At 44.5% G+C, this 27,533-nt stretch overlaps 2 protein-coding genes and 1 non-coding gene across 4 annotated transcripts in view; 2 read left to right on the top strand and 1 right to left on the bottom strand.

The window, feature by feature from the left end:
- The first annotated feature begins 341 nt into the window (after nucleotides 1-341).
- On the top strand, nucleotides 342-6,706 carry LOC117401013 (CST complex subunit STN1). 2 transcript variants are annotated; one of them, XM_059011545.1, is made up of 3 exons: nucleotides 342-626; nucleotides 4,235-4,616; nucleotides 4,735-6,706. In XM_059011545.1, the coding sequence occupies exon 3, from the start codon at nucleotides 4,768-4,770 to the stop codon at nucleotides 5,842-5,844; it is 1,077 nt and encodes a 358-aa protein (XP_058867528.1). In that variant the 5' UTR covers nucleotides 342-626; nucleotides 4,235-4,616; nucleotides 4,735-4,767; the 3' UTR covers nucleotides 5,845-6,706. The 2 variants fall into 2 exon arrangements, with proteins under 2 accessions (XP_058867528.1, XP_058867527.1); XM_059011544.1 differs by lacking the exon at nucleotides 342-626 and adding an exon at nucleotides 3,024-3,139.
- Nucleotides 750-821, bottom strand: trnaq-uug (transfer RNA glutamine (anticodon UUG)). Its single transcript has one exon. It is a non-coding gene; the product is annotated as a tRNA-Gln (tRNA).
- A 2,586-nt stretch (nucleotides 6,707-9,292) lies between the features above and the next one.
- The window catches only part of LOC117962563 (vitamin D3 receptor A-like), a 29,352-nt gene continuing 11,111 nt past the window's right edge, over nucleotides 9,293-27,533 (top strand). The window contains 3 exon segments of the mRNA XM_059011501.1: nucleotides 9,293-10,034; nucleotides 24,933-25,080; nucleotides 25,994-26,124. Of these exon segments, the coding sequence (XP_058867484.1) occupies nucleotides 24,935-25,080; nucleotides 25,994-26,124 (277 nt within the window). The 5' untranslated portion in view covers nucleotides 9,293-10,034; nucleotides 24,933-24,934.

A 27,533-nucleotide genomic window follows, 5' to 3' on the forward strand; every position in this document is an offset into this window, starting at 1 on the left:
GAGGTCTTAAAATTCAGGTTTTAGTTGCAAATGCATGGATATAGACCAATATGGAAAGATTACTTTGTCGCAGAAAAAAATAAATAAAAGGGGCTACAAATGTTCCTGAATATTGGTTCCTAGGGGGGATAGGTGTGATCAAAATGCACTCAAGGTTTGGCAGAAGGCGTGTGTGTGTTTGTGTTTACAGTCACGCTATGTCAGTCCGCTGCTGGAAATTACAGCAAACACTCCCCCCTACCGGCGAGTTTCCGAACTGAACTGAAATAAAAAAAGTGTAACTGAGGTACAACCAATCGGGACAGCGGAACAGAAGAGCGGTCATTACGGGTAAAGCGTATACAAACTCTCTAGAAACAGTCTTCAAAGGGGTAGTAGGACAGTGTTCGTATTACAATTATAGAATTGACCATCAATTAATATCGTGCGTCTATAAAGATAATATTGCTGTTCTAAGATTACGGGACTGGTTTTGCGGTTTAATCTGCATGGATTTGGAAGCAGAACATTAACAAAAACTGGATATTTAGTGTCCTGGGAAAGGATATTGAAATCCTGGGACATCTTCCTCAAAACCGGGAACGATCCATGAAAAACAGGGACAGCTGGGAAGACTATTGATTACGGTACTGTGCTGTGCGTTCGAAAATATTGAAAATTAAGGCGCAATTAAAAAATACAGTCTTATTTATTAATCTATTAATTTTTTAGACCATAAAAATTAAAACGAACAGCAAAAAAAAATTTTGAGGTCCCACCGAGATTTGAACTCGGATCGCTGGATTCAAAGTCCAGAGTGCTAACCATTACACCATGGGACCGGGTACCTGCTACCGCGCTGCAAAGTACACTTAAAAACCAACGCACCTTCGGTACATGCATTTAAAACTGCTGCAGGGAAACACATCCGAGTCTAAAAAATGTAGATAAATAGACATTACGCAATGCTTCCCAACGACATGCGGGTAATCAACTGCACAACAACACGAACACACACAATGCGCTCGAATGAACCACCGCATCCCAGTTTTTCCCCCGTTTTTGACTTCAGAGTGGAAGCTATACAAATATAACCTTATATATATATATATATATATATATATATATATATATATATATAGATAGATATATATATATATATGAATTCGCCTACATCAGTCTCACGGCAGGACTTGAAAGTAAAACCGAGGCCTACGTCATTAAAGCCAACACTTCCTCGCTGTGAATGTATGTTTGCCGCTGTAGACTTCACCTTCCAGGTTAAAAAACTAAATACTTGCTTGTGCACCCGTACTGTTTCCTAAAATGAATATATTATAGACAGTCGTGCGATAGTTTTTTGGTTTTGTTGTAATTCCAGCGGCGTGTTACAGTAACGCAATTGCACAGGCTGCAGGGCTGCAGACTCGTGTTCAGGCACATCCGGGGTTTCGAATACCTCACCGGTCCCGCCCATTGATAGGGCCGATTGGTCTACATTGCTGCCAATCAAAGAGCTCCAGTGCCATCACGTGATGTACAGTTGTGTGCAAATGTATCGGAACACTTGAAGATCAGTGGTTGATATCATTTATAAGCATAAACCTCCGGGTGTGAGAATAACACATAAACAATATGCACTTGTGAGTAAAAAAATATGCGACCACTTTGCGCTGTATGTGTTCCTTTTCTCTTACCGTTTCAAATCAGTTCCATGTTGTGGCCTATTAAACAAGTCGTGAAATAAATTAGACAGTCGCTGATCTGCCTGTTTTCTAAGATTTTCAGTTCCGGTGGTTTGATTTCATCCGCGCAACAAATCAAAACCACAGAAGCAGTGTGGTGCTCTGATACAGAAGCAATGGGGTGCTCTGATACAGAAGCAATGGGGTGCTCTGATACAGAAGCAATGGGGTGCTCTGATACAGGAGCAATGGGGTGCTCTGATACAAAAGCAATGGGGTGCTCTGATACAGAAGCAATGGGGTGCTCTGATACAGGAGCAATGGGGTGCTCTGATACAAAAGCAATGGGGTGCTCTGATACAGAAGCAATGGGGTGCTCTGATACAGGAGCAATGGGGTGCTCTGATACAGAAGCAATGGGGTGCTCTGATACAGGAGCAATGGGGTGCTCTGATACAGAAGCAATGGGGTGCTCTGATACAGAAGCAATGGGGTGCTCTGATACAGAAGCAGTGGGGTGCTCTGATACAGAAGCAATGGGGTGCTCTGATACAGAAGCAATGGGGTGCTCTGATACAGGAGCATTGGGGTGCTCCGATACAGAAGCAATGGGGTGCTCCGATACAGAAGCAACGGGGTGCTCTGATACAGGAGCAATGGGGTGCTCTGACACAGAAGCAATGGGGTGCTCTGATACAGAAGCAATGGGATGCTCTGATACAGAAGCAGTGGGGTGCTCTAATACAGAAGCAGTGGGATGCTCTGATACAGAAGCAGTGGGGTGCTCTAATACAGAAGCAGTGGGGTGCTCTGATACAGAAGCAATGGGGTGCTCTGATACAGGAGCAATGGGGTGCTCTGACACAGAAGCAATGGGGTGTTCTGATACAGAAGCACACCGCTGCATTACAAGGAAGAGATCTGTCTGAATTATACAAGTTAACCAATGCGACACGTGTAATTCATAAGCACGTTATGACGGCAGATTACACTGTACCGCACGACGCGAGGTGACGTCATCTCCTATTTCTAGCACGGGAAGAGCGAGGGCACAGCTACCTTAGTCTAGAGCGCCGTCTAGTGGAAGCTGCGGAGTGTGACAGACCTTGAGGGAGTGCAGCTGCTTTCTTTCAGTGCAAAGACCTATATCTGCTGGATCACAGCGTCGTTTATATATATATATATATATATATATATATATATATATATATATATATATATATATATATATATAATAAACATAACATCAAATTCACAACGATCAGAAAAGTTTTAAAACGCTTCCGATTCTAATTGGGCAGGCTTCGGAACTGTCCCAATCTCTAGCCAAGTCATTGGCTAACAGGCTACCTGCCTTTTCTGTGTTCAACCAATGACAGAGCTATGCCTCAATACGATGTGTTCTTTGTTTTGATTGGCCGAGGAAGCCCGCGTAGCGTAACGTACTGTGGAAGAAGTCAGAAAGTCCAGTCAGGGTAATGTTGTGTTTATTTGTATTTAAATTATTTGATCTTATTCATCCGCATTGCATAATAGATACACGTTTTCCAAAACATTTAGAAATAAATCAGTTATATAGCGCTGTCATTAATTTCGTGTTTTAGTTTTGACATGTACTATCCATCTCGGCATGTTTTTAATGGGATATTTCCCTGAAGAAAAAAAAAGGTGTATTTGTTTATGGTCTCAATCTGGTTTATTTAGTTAAAACAAGTTATTCTGTTAATTTGAACGTGTGTTTTTTATTTTTTTTAATGTTTTCTTATTCAAATATATACCGGTTGCGAGTCGTCTTATCAAAACCGAATTCTAACATGACGGTACATAATTCCAATATAGATCGACTCCTGTATCTTGTATGTGGTCCAGCATGGCTGTTCGTGTGTTAGGGTTACTGTGAAAGATACCATGCAGCCAAATCCTACAGAAAAGACATGAGGGGAGCCCAGGCCAGCAGCCAATCACACGGGAGCATGTTCAGTCGTGGATGTGAGGCACGGCGTTGTGAATGCATGATAGTATTACAAACACAGCGTATAAAACACGTTTCCTGCTGTTTACCATTCATCATGGCGCATTTCTCATGCTTGAATTATACGTCCAGTGACGGTGGGAGGCGAGCACTGCCAGCACAGACCAGACCTGCAGCGCCGGGGCAGCCCTGCAGGGGGCAGCAGAGTGGAACTATGACTGACAGTTTTGCATGGCCAAGAATCTTATGATTAAGACATTCATTAAAAAAAATACTGTATATGAGCATAATTTAGATCATTTATTTAACATCATGTAAGCAAAGAAACTACAAAATGATATCGCCAAAAAAAAAAAGCCATTGTTGTAAATATTACGGTATTTCATGTTAGATTTCGAAATCTCCCAAGTTGTTTGTTAAGTATCTGGGAAAGCTAAAAAGCGGTGGTGTGTAATTCAATATGTTAACGTCACGTTATTCAACAGCTTTCATTCGGCTTTATGAAGCAAAATGACTAGCCTGTCCTTAAACGAGGACAATGGCACTTAATGGGTTAACTAACTTGTCCTCATAATCAGTTATTTTTTTTGCCCTGCAGGGTCATGTTGAGGGTCCAGGCTTCTCTCTCCTGCTGGAAAGTTCATCTGCAAGTAAACTCCGAGATCAGAAAACAGTTTGAACTCTCAGTACAGAGTACGGGTGTCTATCTACCCTTGTGCTGCAGCCCCTGGGTGTGTTAACTGCCAGTTAAGGATCGGATCATTGTAAGTCTATTCTAACTGCAGTGGTTAAAGAAAGGGGCTTGATACCAGGAGGTTCAAATCCCAGCTCAGCCACTGACTCCCTGCGTGTGACCCTGAGCGAGTCACTGAACCTCCTTGTGCTCCGTCCTTCGGATGAGACGTAAAACAAACGAGGTTCTGGAAGTGACTCTGCAGCAGCAGCAGCAGTTGTGATGCATAGTTCACCCCCTAGTCTGTGTAAGTCACTTTGGATAAAAGCATTTTCTAAATGACTAATTAATAATAATAATAATAATAATAATAATAATAATAATAATAATAATAATAATTAGCACTGCTCTTTTCTTCACCACAGAGCTAGTGCGCCCGCATTTAAGAGTTTGTCCGGATGGATTTTGAAGAGGAGCCCCCTCCAAAAGAATGGGGGCTGGATCCCTTTTTCTTTATGTTTGCCAAACTTTATATCAAAGACATTCTGGAACTGAAACCGTCCAAACTAGGTCGAAAAATTCATTTCTATAAATCGCATCCAGTAACCAAAGTGGAAATCCTGGGAGCTGTGGTCTTCAAGCAGGAACGGGAGAAGTTCATTTGCTATGGAGTGGACGACGGCACTGGAGTCATTAAGTGCTTTTGCTGGAAAAACAGCCGGCAGAATAAGGCTTCCGACTCGGGTCAGTCCGTCGGGGGCTTGCCCATGGCCAGACAGCAGCAGGAGCTGCAGGAGCGCTCCACCCTGGAGCTCGGGGACCTAATCCGTGCCAGAGGACGCGTGAAAACTTACAGGGAGCAGATGGAAGTCTCGGCTTTTTCCTACTGCAAAGTGGACGACCCGACGCTTGAAGTTCAGATCTCCTGGATGAGGGAGGTTCCGCGGCTCTACAGGAAGTATTACGACAAGCCCTGCCTGGGTTCAAGCGCTGGGAAGAGACCGGGCGACACAGGCTCGGACGGACCTCTGACCTTGAGCAAGCTGGTGGCTTTGATGGTGGAGCAGCTCAGGGAGTTCCTGAGGGAAAGCAAAGTGTCCACGTTTAGTCTACAGGATCTGGAGACCGTGGACTCTCTGGTGTCAGTGGCCTGCCGCCCTCTTGAGAGCACCCCCACGGAGGAGGAAGCCGAAATAGCCGCCTCTAACGCGAAGCGAGTGCGCCACGTTTTCACGCACGCCGCTCAGAAACTGGAAGAAGAGGGTCTGGCCTTCGTGAAAAAATGCTACCCGGTGAAAGTCTACCAGGTCACAGTGAAGGACCAGGAACTTCTGAGAGTGACTCGGCAGATCATTCTCGCAGACTGCAAGCTGCCTCACAACGCTGACCAGGGCTGTCACTTCCTCTCTGTTTTCAGGAGCGTGACCGAACGGTTCCGGTCCGTGAACAAGGCCGCGCTGCGCCAGGTCCTCGACGCTCTGGAGCTGAGCAGTGACATCGTCAGCTCCACAGGCAGCCACTACGTGGCTTTCTGAGGATCCCTGCTTTGTAGAAACCCAGGAGCTGCGCGCGGGTGTGCTGGCTTCCCAATGCTTGTGGTTCTGAAACTCCAGCCTCTAGTCGATGCATTAGCAGAAAGGTTTTGGGATGCCCTCTTATGGGTGGAAGATATTCTCAAGGATTGTTACAAAAACCAGCAACAAACCTCTTCATACTGGATAAGCTTCGATGGGTTGAACGACCTCCTCTTGTTACTAAACTTTCTCGTGTTCAGTGTAAGCCCCAATCTGGTGTTTTCCAGACCAGTTTTGAGACAGAGAGAGGCAGTCCAGCACACTAAAGGCTCGTCCCTTGCATCGTTTGGTGCTGTGTCGCAGGTGATTGTATTTGAGCGACTCACGTTCATTCTTCCCTCGCTCGCCTTCACAGAAAGCTTGGCAAACCGGAATTTCCAGTGTGTTCCGGTATGGACAAGTATCTCCTTTCTCTGTAAATAACATGAAACGTTTGTATTCAGTTTGACTGCACCCATAAAGATCAGGGGACACATTCAATAAATATCATGTCACTGTAATATCATACACCACTGTGTCATGTAACACTCTGAATTCCACCATTTGAATTGCTTCCTTATTTTAGTGGTGCTGGTACTTTACACTTCAACACTTCAAGTGCACAGTGATCGTGGGAGCAGTGGAAATGCCACAGGACTAAAGCTAATGAGGGGAGAGGGAGAAATGCACAGTCAGCTTTGCCATGTCCCCTCCAGATCCCTCACAGTGCGGCTGCTGATCTGCTTATTTTTCGGGCATCGCTTTGAACATCATTGTGAGATGTTGCAGCCTCAGGGTATTTAAATCAACTTATCTTGCCAAAAAAAAAAAAAAAAAACGAAAATCTGTCTTTGTAAGCTCTTAACCTGTTTAGTCTACTGATTCCTAACCCTAACGTAATTACCCTCCGCCCCACACACCCACACACATAGATACTGACACACACACACGCGTCAGAAACACACAGATACTGACACACACGCACACACACGCTCCTGACCAGTATTGTTCTGTTTGTTTACACTGAGCTCCTCAGCCAGACCATCAAAACCTGTTTTCATTTTTTTTCTTTTTTCAAATATTTGTGTTCATTGTCCAGAGCTCTTTCCAAAAGAACCTGGGTCCCTCCCTCCTCTCCGGTTACATAACCCCCCCTCTGTTTGTCTCGGCTCTCTCAGCCCCATGAAACTCCAGAGAGCTTTTAGGAGGCTGACTGTTCAGGCACGTTGCTTTGAAGCGGTGCTGAAATTAAAAAGGGTGCAAACAGAATGCTTGCTTTCACTGTGGGTTTTTTTTTGCTGTGTTGCAACACATAAGACCTGTATTCCTTGCACAGCACTTTATACAGTAGTTACCAGATTCATAAAGAGAATTTTATTGTGTTTTTTTATTCAATTTGCAACCTTTTTTCAGTTCCGTTTGCTGAGTTTTATTCAGTTTTTCCCACAGCTGCCATGCTTTCTGTGTCACGCTGTCGTCTGCACAGCACATTCTAAACAGGCGGAGCCAGCGGAACTCGGAACTCCGCGCTCCGTGATGCAATAAAGGTGTCTGCTGGGGGCCAATAGGTACAGAATGGCCTTCAAAAACAAAAAAAAAAAACAACTTGTTTTTATTGCATTGATCCATTTTCCGATTTCCTGACAACCCCGGGCAGCACAAACACATGTCCAGGCCACCTGAAGGTCTGATAAAAACGAATGACACACGGAGGCAGAGTGGAAGTTATTAAGTTAGTGTGGAGTGAACGATCACTTAGCGAGCTGCTGAAACCCAGGGTGCATCTTCCCTCTCGCTCTGCTGTGCAAATGGATTTCTTTTGGATTAAGTCGATCAGCCTGCACGTGTCCTGGGAGGGCAGCCCATTACTGAGAAAGGGTTGAAAACAACAGAAAGTGACCCCAGTGGTGAACGGACTCATTTAAAAGCGCAGAATCTAGTCGTTTTTTTTTTGTAAATGTTCCTGGAGATCTTACTGCTTCACCTGGTAGGATGTTCCATGCAGTGTTTCCCCTCTTGTTCTTCTCTGAGCTCAGTGTGAAAGTGGTGTCTACCATTTTACCTTCTCTTTACGTTTGCATTACTTCAGTTTGCTTTTACCATGCTGTGCCCCAGTAAAGGGCGACCTGCCACCCAACGCCAACCCCTCCGCCTGCAGCCCAGCTTCGTTGACTCATCAGAAGAGATAATGTTGCACAAGGCAGAGTTATTTCTGGGCTGTGGCGCTGCAGCGTGACAAGCACTGTGCCTTATTTTTCTAATGCTGCCATAAACGTGGCACTTAACGTGGAGTCTGAAGCCAGTGCTGTAACTCAATTAAAGGTTAACTTCGGATCAAGAGCTGGTTAGTTTAGAAAGAACAGACATTAGGGGAATGACCGGAGGTGATGAGAGCCAGCATGTATATATATATATAATATATATATATATATATATATGTAGGTTAGATGGTCATTTTTTTTCCCCCTGAACCTTCTAATGCCCCCCCACCCCCAGGATAAATTCTGCGCCCCCCCAGTTTGAGAACCACTGCCTTAGAGGAGCAGACTTTGCATTGGACACAAAAGCAGGTTGCTGGACACGCAAGGAAAAGCCGCCTGTATTCCAGCACCGGTGCAGCCCCTGCTTCAGTTAACTCGACAAAGGGAAGGGGACGTGTCTGGCAGCTGGTGCAGCAGTCGTTCACAAGTTCAGCTATTCCACCGTAATCCCGCAAGTAGCCCTGGCCTGTGCTGAACCCTGGCACATTCAAAAAGCAGCCACAACTGCAGCTTGTTCAGAGCGTTATTACACAGAGACATTGGGGCTCTGTACAGACGTGTGTGTGTGTGTGTGTGAGAGAGAGAGTGGGAGTGCTTTGTATTAAGCAGTTGCTGTCATCATGAGAACATTTTGTCATAGTCCTTGAAAGATCCCCCCCCCCCCACCCACACACTTTCTTTTTTACCTATGAAAGCAAGACGCACATTCTTCTAAATGAATCATTCACCATGTTTACTGAGTGTGAAGATGCTTTGCTGTGTATTTGACACGGGGAACACAAGAGGACGCTTTTCCAAGGCGATATTCGAGGTCTCATTGCGTTAAACGAGGCACAGACACACACACACACACGTGTACAGCTTATGTGTGGAGTGCGGGCTGGCTGATCTGGTGTACAGGGAAGCAGTTTTAGCAAGGGGAGAAGAGCCTTCTCTGCAGGGAAACGGGGAATGGGGCTGAGGGATCTCTTCAAGCAGGTACTGTACGGCTATGTGCAGTATTTTATTAACTCTCTTAAAGTCATGACGCACAGACTCAGGTTGTTTACTGAGCCAGCATACCAATGACGTCATGACACACCCCCGAATTCTACTGGTGGGGCGTTTATGTGCGTCGTTGTATTGGCGCGCACGGCAGCCAATTGGAACTCGATTTTAAAGACATCTGGCCAATAAGCGACTGAGAGGCGGAGAGCTACTCAAAGCTGGATTGGCTGAACGAGGGTGTGGTTAACCCGGGAGACTACGCAGTACACGGAGGGTCGAGTAGAAATTGAGTCCGGGGCTGCAAGCAGACCCGAGCTGGTCAGCTGAACTGGAGACCAGTTTGCTAGCGTAGTTTAGCTTAGCTTAGCATTGGAGAGGCATTTTGACACACGGTTTTGTTTTTTTTTGCGGCTTGTCAGTTCCACCAAAAAATACATATCGAAGTTACAAATAAAATATATATATATGTAAAAATAAATCGTTGTTTTTGAGGTAGTTCAGTACTAGTAGCGACCCTTCTGTCGCTTTCTCTGGTTCTGTATTATTACCAGGCTGTCGGCGTTTGACAGGCTCTATATACTGTGTGACAGCAACAGTAACGTGTCATTTGCGATTGGTTTATCCGCAGAAATATATTGGCATACCTCCAACGTTAAAAACGTACTTTTAAAGTAACAAAAAACAAAAAAAATCTATGTGCATTCACTGTATTTACTGTTTACTGTTTACTGTTACTATTTACTGTTTTAGTTCATAAACTGTTGCACAAGAAGACGATTAACACCCGACAGAATCGTTTTGAAAATCGCGACCAAAAAAAAAAAATACAAGACACAGGAAGCAGAACTGAAGACGAGGACGAGGGATTGCGTTTGAGGATCAACTCCATATATACTTCAAGAGAAGGTCATGCTTGTAATCCAGGTCAGTTGCTTTATTTAATAAATCACAACCTGCGCGCTGATGCACACAGCATTAAGACTTGTATTTCAAAGTGTCCTGTGCCGTGTGCGTGTGTGTGTTGATGTTTAAATTATCTGACAACTTCAAAGCTAAACAACGCTGCGTTCATTATGATCCGGACCCAGTGCCAAAGTTAGTCGGAAACAGTGTCTGCGCGGTTCAGTCACAAAAAAAACTAAACTAAACAAACATAGTCGATACTAAGTTTTATTTTGCCCAGCAATATATATATATATATTTGTAAGTACTGTTACAAAACCTAAGTGAAAGCTAAATCTCTCTCTCTCTCTCTCTCTCTCTCTGTCTGTCTGAATATTAGGTCCTATCTCGTTCGTATTGATTCCAAAGTGATCGGTTTTACTGGTGTGCATTATTTCGTAGTGTAGGCGACGTACCACGAACTTGTTGGCTGTTCAGTTTGTTTATGTTGTTGCGAGGCAGTCTTGACCGCGTGCTACCCAGTCCTGGAAGCCCCCCTGTCACTTGGGGGAAGCTGTGCATTGCGTTTCACAGCAGACCCTGCCTGGACTGGAGAGAACAGTTTCACCACATGCATGAGAATGGCCTGACGAATAAGGAACGAGGTTCACAGCCGCCCCTGTTGTGGGCACAATCCGAAGACCGGCTGTCTGTCAAACCTGTCCAGGTAATCTGTCCCTATACCCAGGTAATCTGTCCCTATGCCCAGGTAATCTGTCCTTGCATGCAGGTAATAGTCTCTTGTTTGCGATGCGTCTTTGCTGTCGTCCGTACGTGCGCGTGGCACGCTTTGCAGTTTTCCATGCAGCAGATCCAATGAAGTGCATCATGGTCATGCTCATCCAGGCTCTAATTGTTAGTCTAAAGCTGTGGCGATGGGGGATGTGTTACAGATAGTGGATTCCTTGACACACAGGAGTCTTTTATGGGTTAATCAGGCCTGCTGATAAATGCGAGCCTTGTTTATTTATAGCCACTTGAAGGGGAGTTTCGTTGTTATTTGAAAGGGGCTTCGTCGGAGCCTGGAGGCTATTGGATAAGGCAGAACCACCCCTCCGGCTTTGCACGCTCTAGAAACAGAATGTACTGACCTGGAATGCAGAGCAGCATCTGCACCGGCTCGCCGCATCCTCATCATTTTTGACATAGCTCTGAAGCTCCCTGTCTAGAACCAAAACGTCCTTCAATCCTGGAAAGCCTCCAGCATTCACCTTCCTCTTAACACCCCCCCCCCCAGTAATAAAGCAAAGCGAAAGCATGGTAAAGCACAGGACCGGTAAGCATTGGAAGGGATAGAGAGGTGTGGTCTTCTCCTAATGCGATCAAACTAGTTCAGGACGTTCTTGAGCACGCGCTCTTGGGAGAGAGAGTCTGGGTGCGTCAGTGGGCGTCTGGTCGTTCGTTCTCGCTGCCCACACCAAGCCCTTCACTTGTATAGAGAACTTCTTCAGTTCAATGGCAATGAAGCTTGGGTTAGTACCTGCTCTGAGGTATTGAGAGTATTGGAAACTGGGTATATGCATTATATATATAAGCTTGAACGGTCACACTTTTTAATTGTAGAGCACTATTTTTTCATAATGCTGATCTCTGTACTGTTCCATACACAGGATGTTCTGCATGCCAATAGCAAACACCCAACCTTCTCTGCAATCATAATGCATGAAGGATATATATAATGTGTGCTAATGCTTCTGAATTTCTATTTCAAATTCAGAAACGTGAGAACATTGAAAGGCTTAACACTTGCACATACCTACAGTTGCTAAGCAAGTTCTGTAGTTAGGGTGGGGTAGGTGGGGTGTAATGGGCTTTGCTCTGGAGCAGAGGTTTAGTAAATCTGTCTGGAAGGTTGTTTACACAGTTCTTGCAGACGTGTGTCTCTGTATGTATCGCTCTCTCTCTCTCTGTCTCTCTCTCTCTCTTGCTCTCTCTCTCTCTCTCTCTCTCTCGCTCTCTCTCTCTCTCTCTCTCTCTCACTCTGAACATGAGCTTGTCTTAAGAGGGGCCCGTTGTGAGGTATGGAAGTCGTCTGGACAGTCAAATGCGTGCGATTGTTAGTCTTCAAGCCTGCAGTGTTCAGAAACATGTCTTCCGTGGTTCGGTTCTCTGAACTTGAAGCATTTCTTTCTTATTTAGGGACTGTTTGAATGGAGGGAGGAGTGGGTCAAACAGCAGCGTTCAGTGTCTCTCTGAACTGTGAGTTTGTGGTTTTAGAAACTGCTCGCTTTTTAATCCTGAAACTGTCCCCCAAGAGTTAACAGTACAGTACGATGTGCAGGGAGGCTTGGTGCTCCAGCGGTTAAAGAAAAGGGGCTTTGATACCAGGAGGTTCAAATCCCGGCTCAGCCACTGACTCCCTGTGTGTGTGACCCTGAGCAAGTCACTGAACCTCCTTGTGCTCCGTTCTTCAGATGAGACGTAAAACAAACGAGGTCCTCTTGGAAGTGAATAATAATAATAAATAAAATAATAATAATGATCAGATGGATGTGAAAATGTGCACATCGAAGATAGAAGGCTCTTCAGTACCGCACAGAATAGCCAGTCCTGTCCTGGTGCTTGAGTGAGGATTGTGTGCATGTCTAGTGGTTTTCTGCAGTCATATCTTCACCCTGACTAATATTCGCTATTCCATATTGAGCAGCTTAATCGACCACAGAGTTGTAGGCTCAAGGGGATTTTTTTTTTTGTAAACGTATTTTGCAATGCTGGACTTCTGTGCAAAAATCCTGTTTAAAGGTTATAATGTGCGTAATTAGAATCGAAGTGGCTGACTGGCTGTTTCTCATACAGTTCAGTAACTACATTTGTTTGACTGTGAAAACAGTACCGTGGGGTGGGGTGGGGTGGGGTGGGGGTTGTGTGTCTGTGCTGCTACACTTATGGGAATGCAGACTGTGTGAATCCTGTAAGTCTGGGTGTCTTTCTGTACTGTACGGAGTAAAAAACTGTATTAAAGATCAGACAGCGACCATACTGCCTCCGTCCCTCCCTCCCTCCCCCCCTAACCCTAACACTTAGGCTAAGCTCCCACCCAATCCCTCAGCTCTAACCACTACACCACACAGATTCTAAAAACATCTTCAGACTTCTCCAACAGAGATGCACTGAAAGCATGTTTATTGCCAGAGCACAACATAACTTTTCAGCGGCCACGAGGCAATTTGTTTTTGTCGGAATGTGGTTTTAAAAAAAAAATTCCATATGGAAACAAACTTCCTAATTTTGGACAGTGAGCTATCCAGAGCTACTGCAGAGTAAGAGGGCTCTCACGCCCAGGATCGTCTCTCCCAGTCTCTCCCCAAACTCGCCCCCAACAGGCTGGCTGTCTTCTGCTGCAGCCCGCTTGCGTCGCTAACTGCGCGATCGCATTTTTGGCACAAGCGCTCTGCCCCACTGCAGGGGGAGCGCTTTGTTAAAACGGGATTCTGAGCTGCCGTGGCTGCTGCACTGTAAAGATGGCAAGTGGAAGCCACATCAGAAGGGCTGGAATCGGGCGTGTCAGACTCAGCCCCTGGAGAGGGACGCCGTGTCTTCTGGCTTTCGTTCCACCCAGAGCTCTCCGTTACTTAACGGGTCTGATTATTTGATTTTAATTGGACTCATTTTAACACCTCTCTCCAGGCCTCAAAATGTTTCATAGGTAGTGTGCCTGGAATCAAATGCATTGTTGCAATCAGCTGTAAAAGACCTTGAACAAATAAGATCAATTATGTTAATTGAGGACTTAAGTTGCCATGAAAACCAGAAGACCCTGCGGTCCTCGGACTGGAGCCTGACACTCCTGGGCTAGATGAAGAGAATAATAATAATAATAATAATAATAATAGTGACCATGTCTTCTGAAGTCAAAGACAATGTCTTGAATTTGGTTTTGCTTTTTGAAGTCTTGAGTCTACAGTAAGGTTTTTTTGTGTGTGTGTATAAGTTATTTTATCTTTGCAGAATTCCTCTGTGTGGAATGCTGCGTGTAAAATGATTTATGAACTGAGAGTATTTTGCATCTCTGTTTCAACACCGTGTTCAGCTGAAATAGTGATTTTTAAAAAAGATAGATAAATAGGAAAAATGTATGACCTTTGATACCAGTTTAGTAAAATCCCGTGTTAAAGATCAGGCATGATCCCCTGCTCTTGCACGAGTTCTGGTTTCTAAGAATTAAGTTTATTTTTTTACTTTTAATAACAGTGTGAATTATACGCATGTTTTCCAGCAAGGCTAATTTAAAATGAAAAAAAAATAAATATGTTTTTGAAATTTGGTAACGATATTTAAACATGAAAAAGCCGTGTTGCTCCCGGCGCTAGTTATCACCATCCCCAAGGTAGCTGCAAAACCATAAATAAGTCTGGTATTATAATATATCTCTGTGTCTCACACAGATACAGCAACATTTTAGAAGGACACTGCAGTCCATTCAGCCTGGGTCTAGAGTAATTCTTTTAACTCTGAGCTGCTAACTTGTTTCCCTTGCTGGGACACACGTAGATGAAGTGTTTATTTGTGATGGAGGCACGTCTGGGAATTCATGTTTAAATTAAACAAATGAGTGAAGGCTGGAGAGCTTGTGTTGCTAATTGAGCTGCTCAACCTCGAACCACAGGCTAGATCTCAGCAGCTCCAGGGCGCTGGGTTTCGTTTTGCTGCATGTTTACTGGAATAGCATGTTAAATGATTGGGGACGCTGCCAAAGAGCCACTTCCACAGAATTATTGATCCTGAGGTATTGCATCTCCGTCGCTCAGCAGCACTATAAATTAGAGTGGAGCGCTACGAAACTGCGGGATTAAAGAACCTTGTGTGTGGTTTGCTGAGCTGGTGGTCTCAGACTGCTAATAGTCACACACAGTGAGTGTGACTGTGAGCTGGGATTGAACCGGGGACCTCCTGGACCTCCGGACCCCCAAGCCTCCAAGAATTAAAGAAAAGACGAAGCACGGATCTTAATGGGGTCTTGTCGAGCCTCTCCGTGCACGCTTAGTTACCCTCAAAAACCCAGTGCCCTAAGACCCCCATTAGGAATCTCAGTGTGTCACAATGCCTTCTTCATCCTGCCTTCAGTAACGTCACAGCAGAGTCAGGGAGTTCAAGGCCTGTCCTGCTCTGTGCAGTGTGTGTCTGTGTGTTCAGGTTCTGAACACGCTCTCCCTCGGAGTTTGTTTTGTTCTCTCTTTTTCTCCAAAGTGTTGTTGTTTGTTTGTTTTTTTTCCAAGGAATCTCTGTGACGTTGTTCCTCTGGGATGAGTTAATGGACAGATCGCTGGCTGTTTATCACGCGATCAGACCACATGTGCAGTCTCCTCTGCCCCGGCTTGCCTGAAACCGCGTGCTTTACGTGCCACACCACATGAGTTTTTACTTACCTCTGGATGCAGTCTTACCCAGTGGTGATGCAGAAATTGGGAGTGTCCGATTGTCCGGACATTTTTGCGTTATTTCACGAAATGTAAGTTGGTCATTTGTGATATGCTTTACAGCGACACCAACACTTTGTTTGCTTCTGGCAAGCTTGTCCATACAGCACAGTGCCCATCCAGTCCAGTCCAGTCTTTTTTTATATATATTTCTGCTGTATTTGGTTTTACGGTATGACGTGTGTAGTGGGGTTCGTGCACAGAGAACATCATCCAGCAATCGCGTGCCCCGAGACTTCATTACTGTGCGCGAGGGTGCCCGATTAGACAGCGTCACGAGTGGTAAATGGATTCATATGGATTTTGCAGACGTTTATTAAACCTGGAGTTTGTTTTTTGGAAACGGAGCTCTTGAAGAGGCTTTTAGAATAGGTTGGTGCGGTTCAGAGCCCTGTGCTCTACGCTGTGCCTGACCAGTACCTCAATCAGCACAAACCAAATGAACCAAATGAAAAGGATTAAGAGAACACAGGGGAATAAGTATACTGCTGAGACAGCAGGTTCTCAAGGGCTTTTTAGTTCTGCAGTCTGAAGATCTGTATATCATGTTACAGCTCTGGCCAAAAGTTTTGCATCATCACCCTATAGAATGAACTCTTTTTTGCTATTACGGCTTCTGCTTTATAATTTTATAGTGTCTTCGGATTTACATGATGGTACGTACGTATATGGAAATATATTGGGTCACAAGCGCAATGGGTTCAGTGCTAGTCTCCCCTTGGCCCCGATTGAAACCTCCTTGCAGCGTCACGGGTTATGACAGCTCTGAACTCTGCCTCTCTTGTGATTTGGAGAACACTCCAGCTGTTGAAGTTCTGTGTAGTATTGCTTTGTGTGGCGGGAGGTTTAGCCACGCTGCTGTTGAAACAAATAGCCGTTGAAATAGTGTTGGAAATATGTAATGAATGCAACTTGCTTGCATTCCGTGGCTGATGACGCTGTTTGGTAGCAGTTAAACCACACTGAGGCGTGCGCCTGTACGCTGCGAGACCCGACACCCTTTCATTTATTCATTCTTTCTTTCTTTCTTTCTTGTTGGCTCATTTCCAAATTGAATGGGGGGGGGGAGAAAAGTTGCTCTGTTCAGTTTTAAAATATTCATCTCAGCCTCCGCATTAGTAAGAGAACCCGCGGTTCCTGGCCCTTCCGTTTTGGAACGTCGGAACAGCGATTTGTCGTTGTGTGGAATGGACCCGAACAATCGGCAAGGTTCCGGAGTTCTAAAGGTTAAAATTGAGGGCACAGCAACCTTAAGGGAAGGGTACGCTCTCTGTAATCTGAGTGCAGGTGTGGGGGTGTGGGGGTGTTCTTCAACACTAATTCATGTGTAACTCCCCCCACTCCCTACGATCTGAAATTCCAGCTTTATAACATTAATACCTCAGCTGTATTTGAATTCTTATTTTTTTTTGTGGAGTAAATGGCTTGATGTGTGTTTGAGATTGTGTCTGAGCCCTCTCTGCGTGTGAGATGTGGTCACACTGAGCTGCTCATGCATACACGATGCCTCTTCCCTTTCCTGTTTCATGCACTATTTAAAGGTCTCAAGGTGGCTTTATTCTTGGAAACGGACCGGCAGTGCTCGTGAAGTGTTCGGTTTTCAGCATGGTGAGAAACGATGAGCTCTGCACCCGATTGGTAGAACGAAGACAAATTATTGGAAACTTCCAAGGAGTGCAGCGTTTGGTTTCCTTTTGAAGGCTTATCTTTTTGATACGATCCTTTTTATGAATTCTGTTATACAGTATGAAGGAACTGGAACTTGTTTTCAAGCAGCGTTTGTTTGGCTGTGCATCCCAACACTGCAAGAGATCAAAGCAGCCAAGGAGGGAAAAGCATTCCCAGGGATGGGACCTGTCTCTCGTGGCTCCTTGCTCTTTTCAGTAGCAGATCTCCGCTCTGAGCCATCACGGGGCAGGGCAAGCGGGCTTGTCCACTCTGCTGTGTAACTGTATCTCCTTTGCTGTGCGTCTATTAATATCCAGGGCAGCTTGTGCTGCATTCCTGTCCGCGTCCTGGAGACGGGGCGCAGGCTGCTGTGGATGTTTTTCAGGAAGTTATTTTCTACCCTTGTAAAAGTTTCACACTTTATTTTTGCATCCCCCACCCCCCCAATTGCTTTTCCTATGGTTATGCATTTATCATAGTGTTATCCTGGTTTGCTTTGTATATTAATAAGCTTTTACCAGGCGTTGCTGTTCTTTTTATAGAGCTTACCCAGGCCTTGCCAGCCTTTCACTGTGCTTCATTACACTTTGCTGTGCTTTTACTCTGGGCACACTGACTTTAAGCACATCTGCTTGCATCTCACACAGGACCCGATGCCTGTATGGCATCAGTATCAGGGGTTGCCTCTATATTCTAGATGGCGTTATGCAGGGTCTGCAATGTTCTTCTGTCACAGCTGAAGGAGGGTTGTGCTAGTACAGCAACACATGATGACTTTGAACCCAAACGGGGAAAACCCACCGCACTGGACCACAGACCCCGTGTTAATAATGCAAAAGGCATTTTATTTATTTGAAAATGTATTTCTTCATTTTTTTTTTAATGGTGTTTGCATTGATTTGAGTTGTGCTGCTTCTTTTTTTTTTATGTTTTTAGTAAGAGTCCCGTTGGTCTTGGTGCATACAGCAGGGAGAGTTACTAACAGAGATGTAAGGTAACTTGGAGCATTCTGAAGTGTACACCTTATAAACTAAACACAACAGATGAGAGGGCTTTCTATTCAGACTGACTCTCTGCCCTTATTGCCCTGTCTCTGCCCTTATTGCCCAGTCTCTGCCCTTACTGCCCTGTCTCTGCCCTTACTGCCCTGTCTCTGCCCTAACTGCCCCATCTATGCCCTTATTGCCCTGTCTCTGCCCTTACTGCCCCGTCTCTGCCCTTACTGCCCTGTCTCTGCCCTTATTGCCCTGTCTCTGCCCTTATTGCCCTGTCGCTGCTCTAACTGCCCCGTCTCTCTGGTTTAGTCCCACGGGGCTCGGATCAGGAACGCTGTGTTGCACAAAACACAAAAACCATCAAAGAATGAAAGAAAGAGAATGTTCTGTATTTTGGAAACACGCAGAGAATTCATTTTTTGTTTGTGTTTTGCATTCATCTTTTAGACCTGTTAGATTCATTACAAAAAAAAAAAAAAAAGTGAAGCAACTGGACAGATCAGGGAGGGAGGGAGCGTTTCGGCTGGGGAAAAAAACTGCAAAAATGAAAAATATTTCATTGTTAAGAATCTGAGCTTTCTGTTTAAGCTGAGACAGCTTTGATTCGTACTGCCGCTCACCTGAGCAACAAGATAAAGGCGATGTTGCGACCAGACCAGGTTTAGGGATGGAAATAAGAGTCCTATTGCACAGCAGTGTCACCCATTCCAGGTTTTACTATGAGCTTGATCAGCCGCAGTGTGTCTATGAGTAACAAGCTCAGGTGTGTCTTCTTATTAACTCGTAGTGTGACCAGGAATGCAACTGTTATGCAACAGGAGTCTTATTTCCTTCCCTGACTTTGCCCTGTGGCCAGTCTGTAGAGCTGGAGGGGCAGGTTTCCCGTGCTGTATCCCTTGACTGTGGTGCTGTATCGCGAATGGATATCTCGGCTTGTGAAACCTGATATTCCTGTAGTCCCAGCAAACTCAGTTTGGCACGATACCTGCAAGTGCGTATGCAGCAGCAGCAGCAGCAGCAGCAGTACTACGCTAGAGGTAACGAGAGAGGTTTGAAAACCTCTGTGGAAAAATAATTATTTTGATCAGTGCAGTCGATGCAGTTTGAATGGAAAATTGGCTCATTTTATTTTTATTTTTTTCCAGCCTGCATGAAACCAGAGGAAATTGGCTAGGCTTGTCAAAAAAACAACCATCAGTCGGATTTCTGATAAAGGTGGGCAAAGTCCGAGGGGTGAAGTTCTTTTTTACAGCACTGTAAAAAAAAATCTCCTTGGAGCTCTGCCAGGCTCGCTGTGTGAAAACGCAGAGCTGCAGGCTGCTGAGCCCCCAAACCGCCCCTAGCATGCCTCTGAAAGGCGGCCAGCGAAATCGGTTTCAAATTGCTGGAAGAACATTTACTATTGATCTGAGCAGTTCTGCTTGCAGTGTTGGATACAGAAGCCTTGTGTTGGTGATTTTTTTTAGGGATGGAAATAAGGCTCCTTTTGCATAGCAGTTTGATTCATTCCTGGTTTTACTAGGAGTTTAATAAGACACACCTGAGCTTGTGACCTATACACTGTGGCTAATCAAGCTTGTAGTAAAACCTGGAGTGGGGGAAACTGCTAGGCAACAGGAGTCTTATATCTATTCCTGGTGATTTTTATGAGGAAAGTGGAAAGTATATTTATCACTTTATAATTGAGCAACTCCAGATTTCTCATTTTCTTCCTTTTTGAGGGATAATTCTGCAGCAGTGACGGGTTGGAGAGCGCTGTACCTTGGGAAGCAGCGCAGTGGGAATTAAAAAAAAAACCAGATTGCCTCTTTGTTTTATTTTTTTGTTTATACAGTTTAAAAAAAAAATGTAAAGCGTTTAACCCTGTTTGTTTTTTTGTCTTATTTCCAAGGTATTTTTGCTTTCCAGTGTTTGAAAGCAAATAGCGAACATTGCACGGACTGTGCGAGAACAGACGAGAAATAGCTTGGTAATAAAAACCGGTTGAACATTTTGTTTGGGGGAAAAGAAACAATTTGAGCAAATATAAAGGGATGAAGTGTCCCTGAGCGTTCTGAAGAATCTGATTTGTTGGACAGGTGACAGGCAGGCTGTGCTGTGCAGTACAGATTGTTTTTGTGTGGAAGCCTTGTACTTCACCTGCTCTGCGGACATCACTGCATGTTTTCAAAGAGATTTATTTTTTCCAGTCTTTAATTAGCCAGGCACTTTTTTTTTTTTTTCGATATTTTTTCTTCCAAGCCAACACTTTCATACATTTTCAACTCCATGCATTTACCATCATTTTGAGTTTTGCCTTTTAATTTTATCCACCCTTCTGCCTATGCATTTTCCAGAGCTTTCGGTTTGCTTCGCTGTAATTTGCTGTAACCGTAAATAACTCTCCTCTCTCTCCTTCTCGGCCCTTTCACCTCTGTGGTGGTTGAACATTAACCAGAGCCAGCTCAGCTATCGGAGAGTCCCAGTGCTGAGCAAACAGCAAGGATATCACACGAATAAGCAATCTGCTTACTGCTGCAAGGGAAAACTGAAAAACACAGAGCGAGCGACTGTGTGTGTGTGTGTGTGTGTGTGTGTGTGTGCTGGGCACTTGTGCCAGGATTACTGCAAATAAAAAAGGACAAACACAGCAGGGCAATGCACTGAGTATTGACCTGCAATACCTGGGTGTCCAGAGCCTTTTATAAAGGTAGGAGAAGCCGGTGGACGGTAGTGTTTCTAATCAGTTCTCTTACACAACCCAATTCCTGTGGTTTGGGAGCCCTTGATAGACAGACTTTGATAAACTCGCTGTCTGTCTCTGTTGGTTGTGAAATACAGAAACAAGGTCCGATTGCTCTGATAACAGAACCCGCTTCTTTTAGGGTCTCTGAACATTTTAAAAAGTTTGGCTGTGGGTTTGGCTGTTGCATTGTTTCCAGTGTGGAGTAGTGGGTAGGGCTCTGGACTCTTGACCGGAGGATCGTGGGTTCAATCCCAGGTGGGGCACACTGCTGCTGTACCCTTGAGCAAGGTACTTTACCTAGATTGCTCCAGTAAAAACCCAACTGTATAAATGGGTAATTGTATGTAAAAATAATGTGATATCTTGTAACAATTGCAAGTCGCCCTGGATAAGGGTGTCTGCTAAGAAATTAATAATAATAATAATAATAATAATAATAATAAAAACACAATCGTGGTTTCAAAATGAAATTGCAGATCAAAACCACTTATTGTTTCCTTTCTATTCTTATCTAATCTTATTCAGTGTACAAAAAGGGAGAAACAAAAAGTTCCCTTTTCAACATGTGATTTTACACAGAATCGGAATCTCTGAACAAATAACCCATAAGACTGTGTTTCTATTATAATGAATGGCGCTAACACAGCCAAATGGATTGCTTTGCTGTTTTAACTTGCTGAGCACACTGATGCAGTTTGGTGAAAGCAACTGTAAAACAGGGATGCTCTATTCATTTTACCGTTTCCAAACAGGACAAAAACTGAAGGCTGAAAGCTGGGACAGTGTTTGCGTGGACCTCCAGAGTGACTCGCTCGTATGGTCTTTTACATATTTAAAGGTAGCAGCTGGTTCTTTCAGAGTCGGGTTACTGTATTGCAACATGTTGTGCTGAATTAATCATTTCTTCTGTGCCTCGGGACTGAAAAACAAGTGGTTTTGTGAGCAATACCCCTGATTTTTTAATTTTATAATATACAACAGCAAAACCAATTAAAAATCAACGTGGTCCCAGGAAGGCGATTTCAAAAGCGAGTTCTCATTGTGACTTGAAGTGCACACATCCCTCACAATAGCTAATACCAGAGACCTTTTTAAACTCCAGTGGGATGCAGCCCTGTGCTGTACCAGCCCCCTGCCCTGCAGACAGCACACCGTGGGCAGCAGGAAGGATCCCAGTACAGGGCGAATGGAAACTGCTTGCTTGCTCTCTGTACGGTTCCCAGCCAACGCTTCTAGTTTGTCACTGGTGTTTTCTTGCAGTATTTCCAAAAAAAAATCCCAGACAACCACATTGACAGAACAATAAGGGCTTGGTGACAGTGGCTGTAATTCAGCTGGTTTTGAGAGTAAATCGGGAGCTTTTTTTAATGAATGATGCTACAATTTTTGTTTCTATCCTTTTTATTTTTTTCTATGGTGTTTTGAAATCACCCAGTATTTTTGTTTATTTTTAATTACATTTTTTTTATTTGGGGAACATACGTATAAAACTAGTATTTCTAGTAGTATAGGAAAGAGAACTCCACTCTCAACACTGCAGAGCGCTCTAGCAGTATAGGAAAGAGAACTCCACTCTCAACACTGCAGAGCGCTCTAGTAGTATAGGAAAGAGAACTCCACTCTCAACACTGCAGAGCGCTCTAGCAGTATAGGAAAGAGAACTCCACTCTCAGCACTGCAGAGCGCTCTAGTAGTATAGGAAAGAGAACTCCACTCTCAACACTGCAGAGCGCTCTAGCAGTATAGGAAAGAGAACTCCACTCTCAGCACTGCAGAGCGCTCTAGTAGTATAGGAAAGAGAACTCCACTCAACACTAATCTAGTGTACTGTAGCTGAAATTGAAGTTCATTCCAAATTAAAATTGCAAAGTTTTAGTCCTGGGCAAGTTGAGGTTTAAAATATTACTGCTATTGAGTTAGCCTAGGGTGTTCTTTCTGTAAAGTTCCCAAGTGCTGGAGGATTCAATAAGCTTCCTTGCCAAGCTGTTTTTCTGCAGTGGTTCCTGCAGGATTGTGTTTGTGGCTGTGCACACACATTGGACTTGAATGGAAGGCAGATCTCTCCCTCCCTTGTTTAGTGCTGCAGTGTACCTATGCGCACGATAAAAACGTGTCCTGATTTCTTTTTTTTTAAAGCCGTGGCGTCCCGCTACGATCCGGAGTCCTCTGGTATTCCTTTACTGTGTTCTTTCCACGGCTTATCTTCCCTTGCGCTCGGCTGTATCAGAACGCTGACCTTTGTGATGTTTGTATTGCGTAGAGGTTAAAGGACTGGGCTGAGCGCCTTCAATGTGAAAATCTGCTCGCCACTGCATCGCTCTGCTCGCCACATGGCTCCTACTTGCAGCGGTAGGGTGTTATAGACTTCATGCTTCAGCTGTGTAAGCAAGACCTGAAATATAAAAAAGGGGGATTTTATCACGCTGATTTTAATAACTGTTTTAGAGGTAACACATCTTGAACTGGTCATTTTAAACATCACATAGGTCACTGGGTAGTTCTTTTGAATATTAAGTCAGAATTTTAAAGCTGCAACGTAGGGAAAAAAACAAAAAAACAGCAACTATTGGGTCACAAAAAGAGCTGTTTGTTGTTGAAGCTAATTAAGTGGCATTGAAATCTCTCTTGGTTTATCGTGTTACCTGAACCCCTGGATGGAATTAAAGCCTTATTAAGCACAGCAGGGTGTGCGGTATATTGTTCTTGATGTCGCACTGCTAAGTAATAGTGAATGGGCGACACAGACAGCATTTGCAGGTACTGAGCACTCTGCAGCTCTGTTGCATACCAAAAAAAAAAAATATGTATTCATTTTACAATGCAGGTGATTTGTAAAGGAAATAGTTCTGGTACACCTGGAGCAGCAGCTGTGTCCATGAAGGATAATGGCGAAGCAGAGCGAGTCGGCATTGAGACGAAGTCCAAGGCTATTCGCACACAAAAAAAGAAAATCCTTTCACCCACCCACAGCTTTGAACTCTGAACTCTCTCCCCAGTAACCATTCATACAATAGAATGGCACAGAGCACTGGGGCAAAGTGCTCAGCCCCTCAGCGTGTGTGTGTGTGTGTGTGTGTGTGTGTGTGTGTGTGTGTGTGTGTGTGTGTGTGTGTGTGTGTGTGTGTGTGTGTGTGTGTGTGTGTGTGTGTGTGTGTGTGTGTGTGTGTGTGTGTGTGTGTGTGTGTGTGTGTGTGTGTGTGTGTGTTGTTTTATTGTTGGCTTCAAGTACCATTTTCACTGCTCCCCTCATCATTGCGTGGGTGAGCTCTTCCTTTCTAATATAATGCCGTGGTGTTTAGGTCTCTGCCAGCGAGTCTGTAAAGGGACTTCATACAGTGAAGTACAGTCCACTGTCAACAGGGTCTAACCGTCCATTAACCAAATCTGTGAAAACTTGCTGTCTGCTGGGCTGGGCTTGATTTTTAAATAACTTTCACCTGGGAAAGACTATTGGTAGCTGTTTCCTTTGAGAAGCTGAATTCTGGTACAGCGTGCAGGGTGGATATGCAAGAGGCCAGAGCAGCCTGGGGGTAGTGCAGTGTTTGGAAAGCAGCCTGAAGTTTGAGAAGGGATGAAGTGCCGTTGGCTGAAAGAGTGTCCAGCAGTTGCTTTTAATGCTGTGACAGTTTCATCTTCTATCAAGGAGGGTAACATTATTATTTTTATTTAGTCTCCTGCTAATGTACTATATTTTACACCCGGAAATGTACACCTTTGTGAAAGCAAAACCACCATTTTTTTTTTTTAAAATAATGTTACTGGTAACAAAACATCATGGGGCAGGACAGAGCACTTGGAAAGAGTGGAGATTAGATAAAGGGGCATTCAGAACAGAAAATAGGAGGCACTTTTTTTTTACACAGAGAATTGTGAGGGTCTGGAACCAACTCCCCAGTAATGTTGTTGAAGCCGACACCCTGGGATACTTCAAGAAGCTGCTTGAAGAGATTCTGGGATCAATCAGCTACTAACAACCACATGAGCAAGATGGGCCGAATGGCCTCCTCTCGTTTGTAAACCTTTCTTATGTTCAGTCCGTCCCTCCCTAATTCTCTCTCTCTCTCTCTCTCCGCAGCCATGGAAGCAATGGCAGTGAGTACCTCGGTTAGCCCAGCGGACGAGTTTGACCGCAATGTGCCGCGGATCTGCGGGGTGTGTGGAGACAAGGCCACTGGCTTTCACTTCAATGCCATGACCTGCGAGGGCTGCAAGGGCTTCTTCAGGTAGGCCCAGGGCACAGAGGAGAGGCCGTCCAGATCTGCGGGAAAATATGCAAAAACCTGCTGGGTTAGATACATGTATCTGTGGTGTGTTCTGCGGGGCGTGTTCTTGGGTGTTTTAGTACTTGTGTTAATAAGGGCTTCTAAAAATGCAACTCGAGTGAGCATAATCATATCAGACAATTAGGGAAGTACTTCCAGTTTGTTATGTCAAGCACTGTTGTCAGCTAAATCTTTCTGAAACTGTCGAACCAAAAAACATCACATGAGATTTCTTATCGGGACGCGTTTTCAAAGCCTCTACTCTTTAATCAGTCCCTACTTCTTTTTTCAAGGAGTCCAAAACATCTGTTTAACAGAAGTAGAACACGAACAGGTACGTTTTATATATTTTAGGTCACTTCAGCGGTCTGTTTATGTTCATTTAGGATGACGACGTAGCTCCAGGATATGGTGAATCTGTGGAAGACTCTGAATTCCGCGATTTCCGAGGAATTCCGCTCTCTGCAGATTTGGACTGGTTCAAGCAGCCATTTTTTAATATATATTTTTTTTTGCTTCATGTCTGTAATTGGGTCTGATCCTGCACTGCTAACGTCAAACCCTGATGCAGATGCCAAGGGTAGGGAGGAAAGGTGAAGCTTGCTGTATTCCTGACCGACCGGCTGAACTTTGTGTTCAAATCTGTTTTGTCGTTTTTTTCTTCCTGTGGATAAGCAGACTGTGTGCAACAGTTATGAAACGTGCTGGCTTCGGCTCAGCTGGCATAAGAAGTCGTGGGCACAGCAGTTCTGAAGTCATCGAGTGCATGAACCCGGTCTCGATTTTGCAGTGTCTTGCTCCCTGTCTGGGTCTTTTGCTTGTTAAATCCAGTAAGTCTCACCGGCCCCCTTGCACCCCTGTCTCCTCCCTCCAGGCGCAGTATGAAGCGAAAGGCCATGTTCACCTGCCCCTTCAGCGGCAGCTGCACCATCACCAAGGACAACCGCCGGCACTGCCAGGCGTGCCGTCTGAAGCGCTGCGTGGAGATCGGAATGATGAAGGAGTGTGAGTGCCTGACCCCTGACCCCCGTGACCCCCCCAGTCCGTTCCAAATGACTTGATTGAGCCTCATCCCAGATCTTAAATCACTCAGTTATTAAATGATTTTTTTTTTTTTTTTTACTATACTTAACAGTACCTCTCTGTTCTTTTTTTACAATGCTTACCCATGCTTTCACTGTGCTTTATTTAACTTTGCAGTGCTTTTCGTATAGTTCACTTTTATAAGGGCGTGCGCCCCCTGCCTGCTCACTGTTACTGTGTCCAGATGCAGCTCTTCATCTGAGCACAGAGTTTATTCTGCGGTTGGTTGGCTCCAGTTTTAACAGCAGGCTTGGGAACAGGGTTACAGCAGTTTGGTCGTTGTGTGTGTGTTTTTTTTAATATATAACTAAGACACTCTCATTGAATGATGTTTCCTGGACTACATATATAAAAATCTTTCCCTGTATTTAGCGGTGTGGTCACCTCGCTCACGCTGTTCCTGGCACTGTTTTATAAACACACTGCCGCACTGATAACCCTGGAGGGGAGGAGGGGGCAGGGTAAGGGGTCCTCCACTGCAGCCGTGCACAGAGACCTCCGACTGGGGTGTTAATAATAATAATTAATAATAATAATAATAATATTATTATTATTATTATTATTATTATTATTATTATTATTATTATTATTATTATTATTATTAATACAGCTCAATGTTTTTGCTACTGTTAAACATGCAGGCCAAGTAGAGGTGTTAGGGTTGGTGTTTATAAAGCAGGAAGTATATCGTGTAAGCCAATTTGTTTGGTATTTTATATTTCTATTAATTAAATGCATGCACACGGAGAGAGATTATATATAATGTGTGTGTGTGACAGTGCATTGAAATGTTTTAAGTGCGATCTCGCAGTTCTGCGTCAGGCCAGTGAGGCATCGCAGTTCGATCCCTGAGCAGTTCATTAATCAGAAAGCTCAAGTGAAGGTCGTTTTGAAAAGGCACGCTTTGTCTCCTGTTCTCTGGAGCTGTGCTGCGCTTCGCTCCGAGGCTGCCTGCTTGAACTTTGCACTCTTGTGTTCTGTTCTCTGGAGTTGTGTGTTTCCCGAGGGGGTCACTGTGTTTGTTTGCCTCGTCGGAGTCCTCGGGACCGGGGACCGGGTTATTTTGGAACAACAAGGAATTATTTCTCAAAGCAAAAAACAACAACAAACAACAAACAGCATGGCAATTAGTTTAGCAAGGGAATGGAAAGCCGCGTGCTGCGTCTCGGACGCACATGCTGTAGCTGGAGGTCATTCTTCACTTGTTTGTTTTTCCATTTTGCCAGATCAGTGTCAGAAGTCTTATCAACTAGAGCTGACCTGCAAACACAACTGTGTCGACCCAGAAAAACACAGACACACACACACACACTCACTCACTCACTCACTCA

This window comes from Acipenser ruthenus, chromosome 42 (genome assembly GCF_902713425.1).
Source record: "Acipenser ruthenus chromosome 42, fAciRut3.2 maternal haplotype, whole genome shotgun sequence".
Lineage (NCBI taxonomy): Eukaryota > Metazoa > Chordata > Actinopteri > Acipenseriformes > Acipenseridae > Acipenser > Acipenser ruthenus.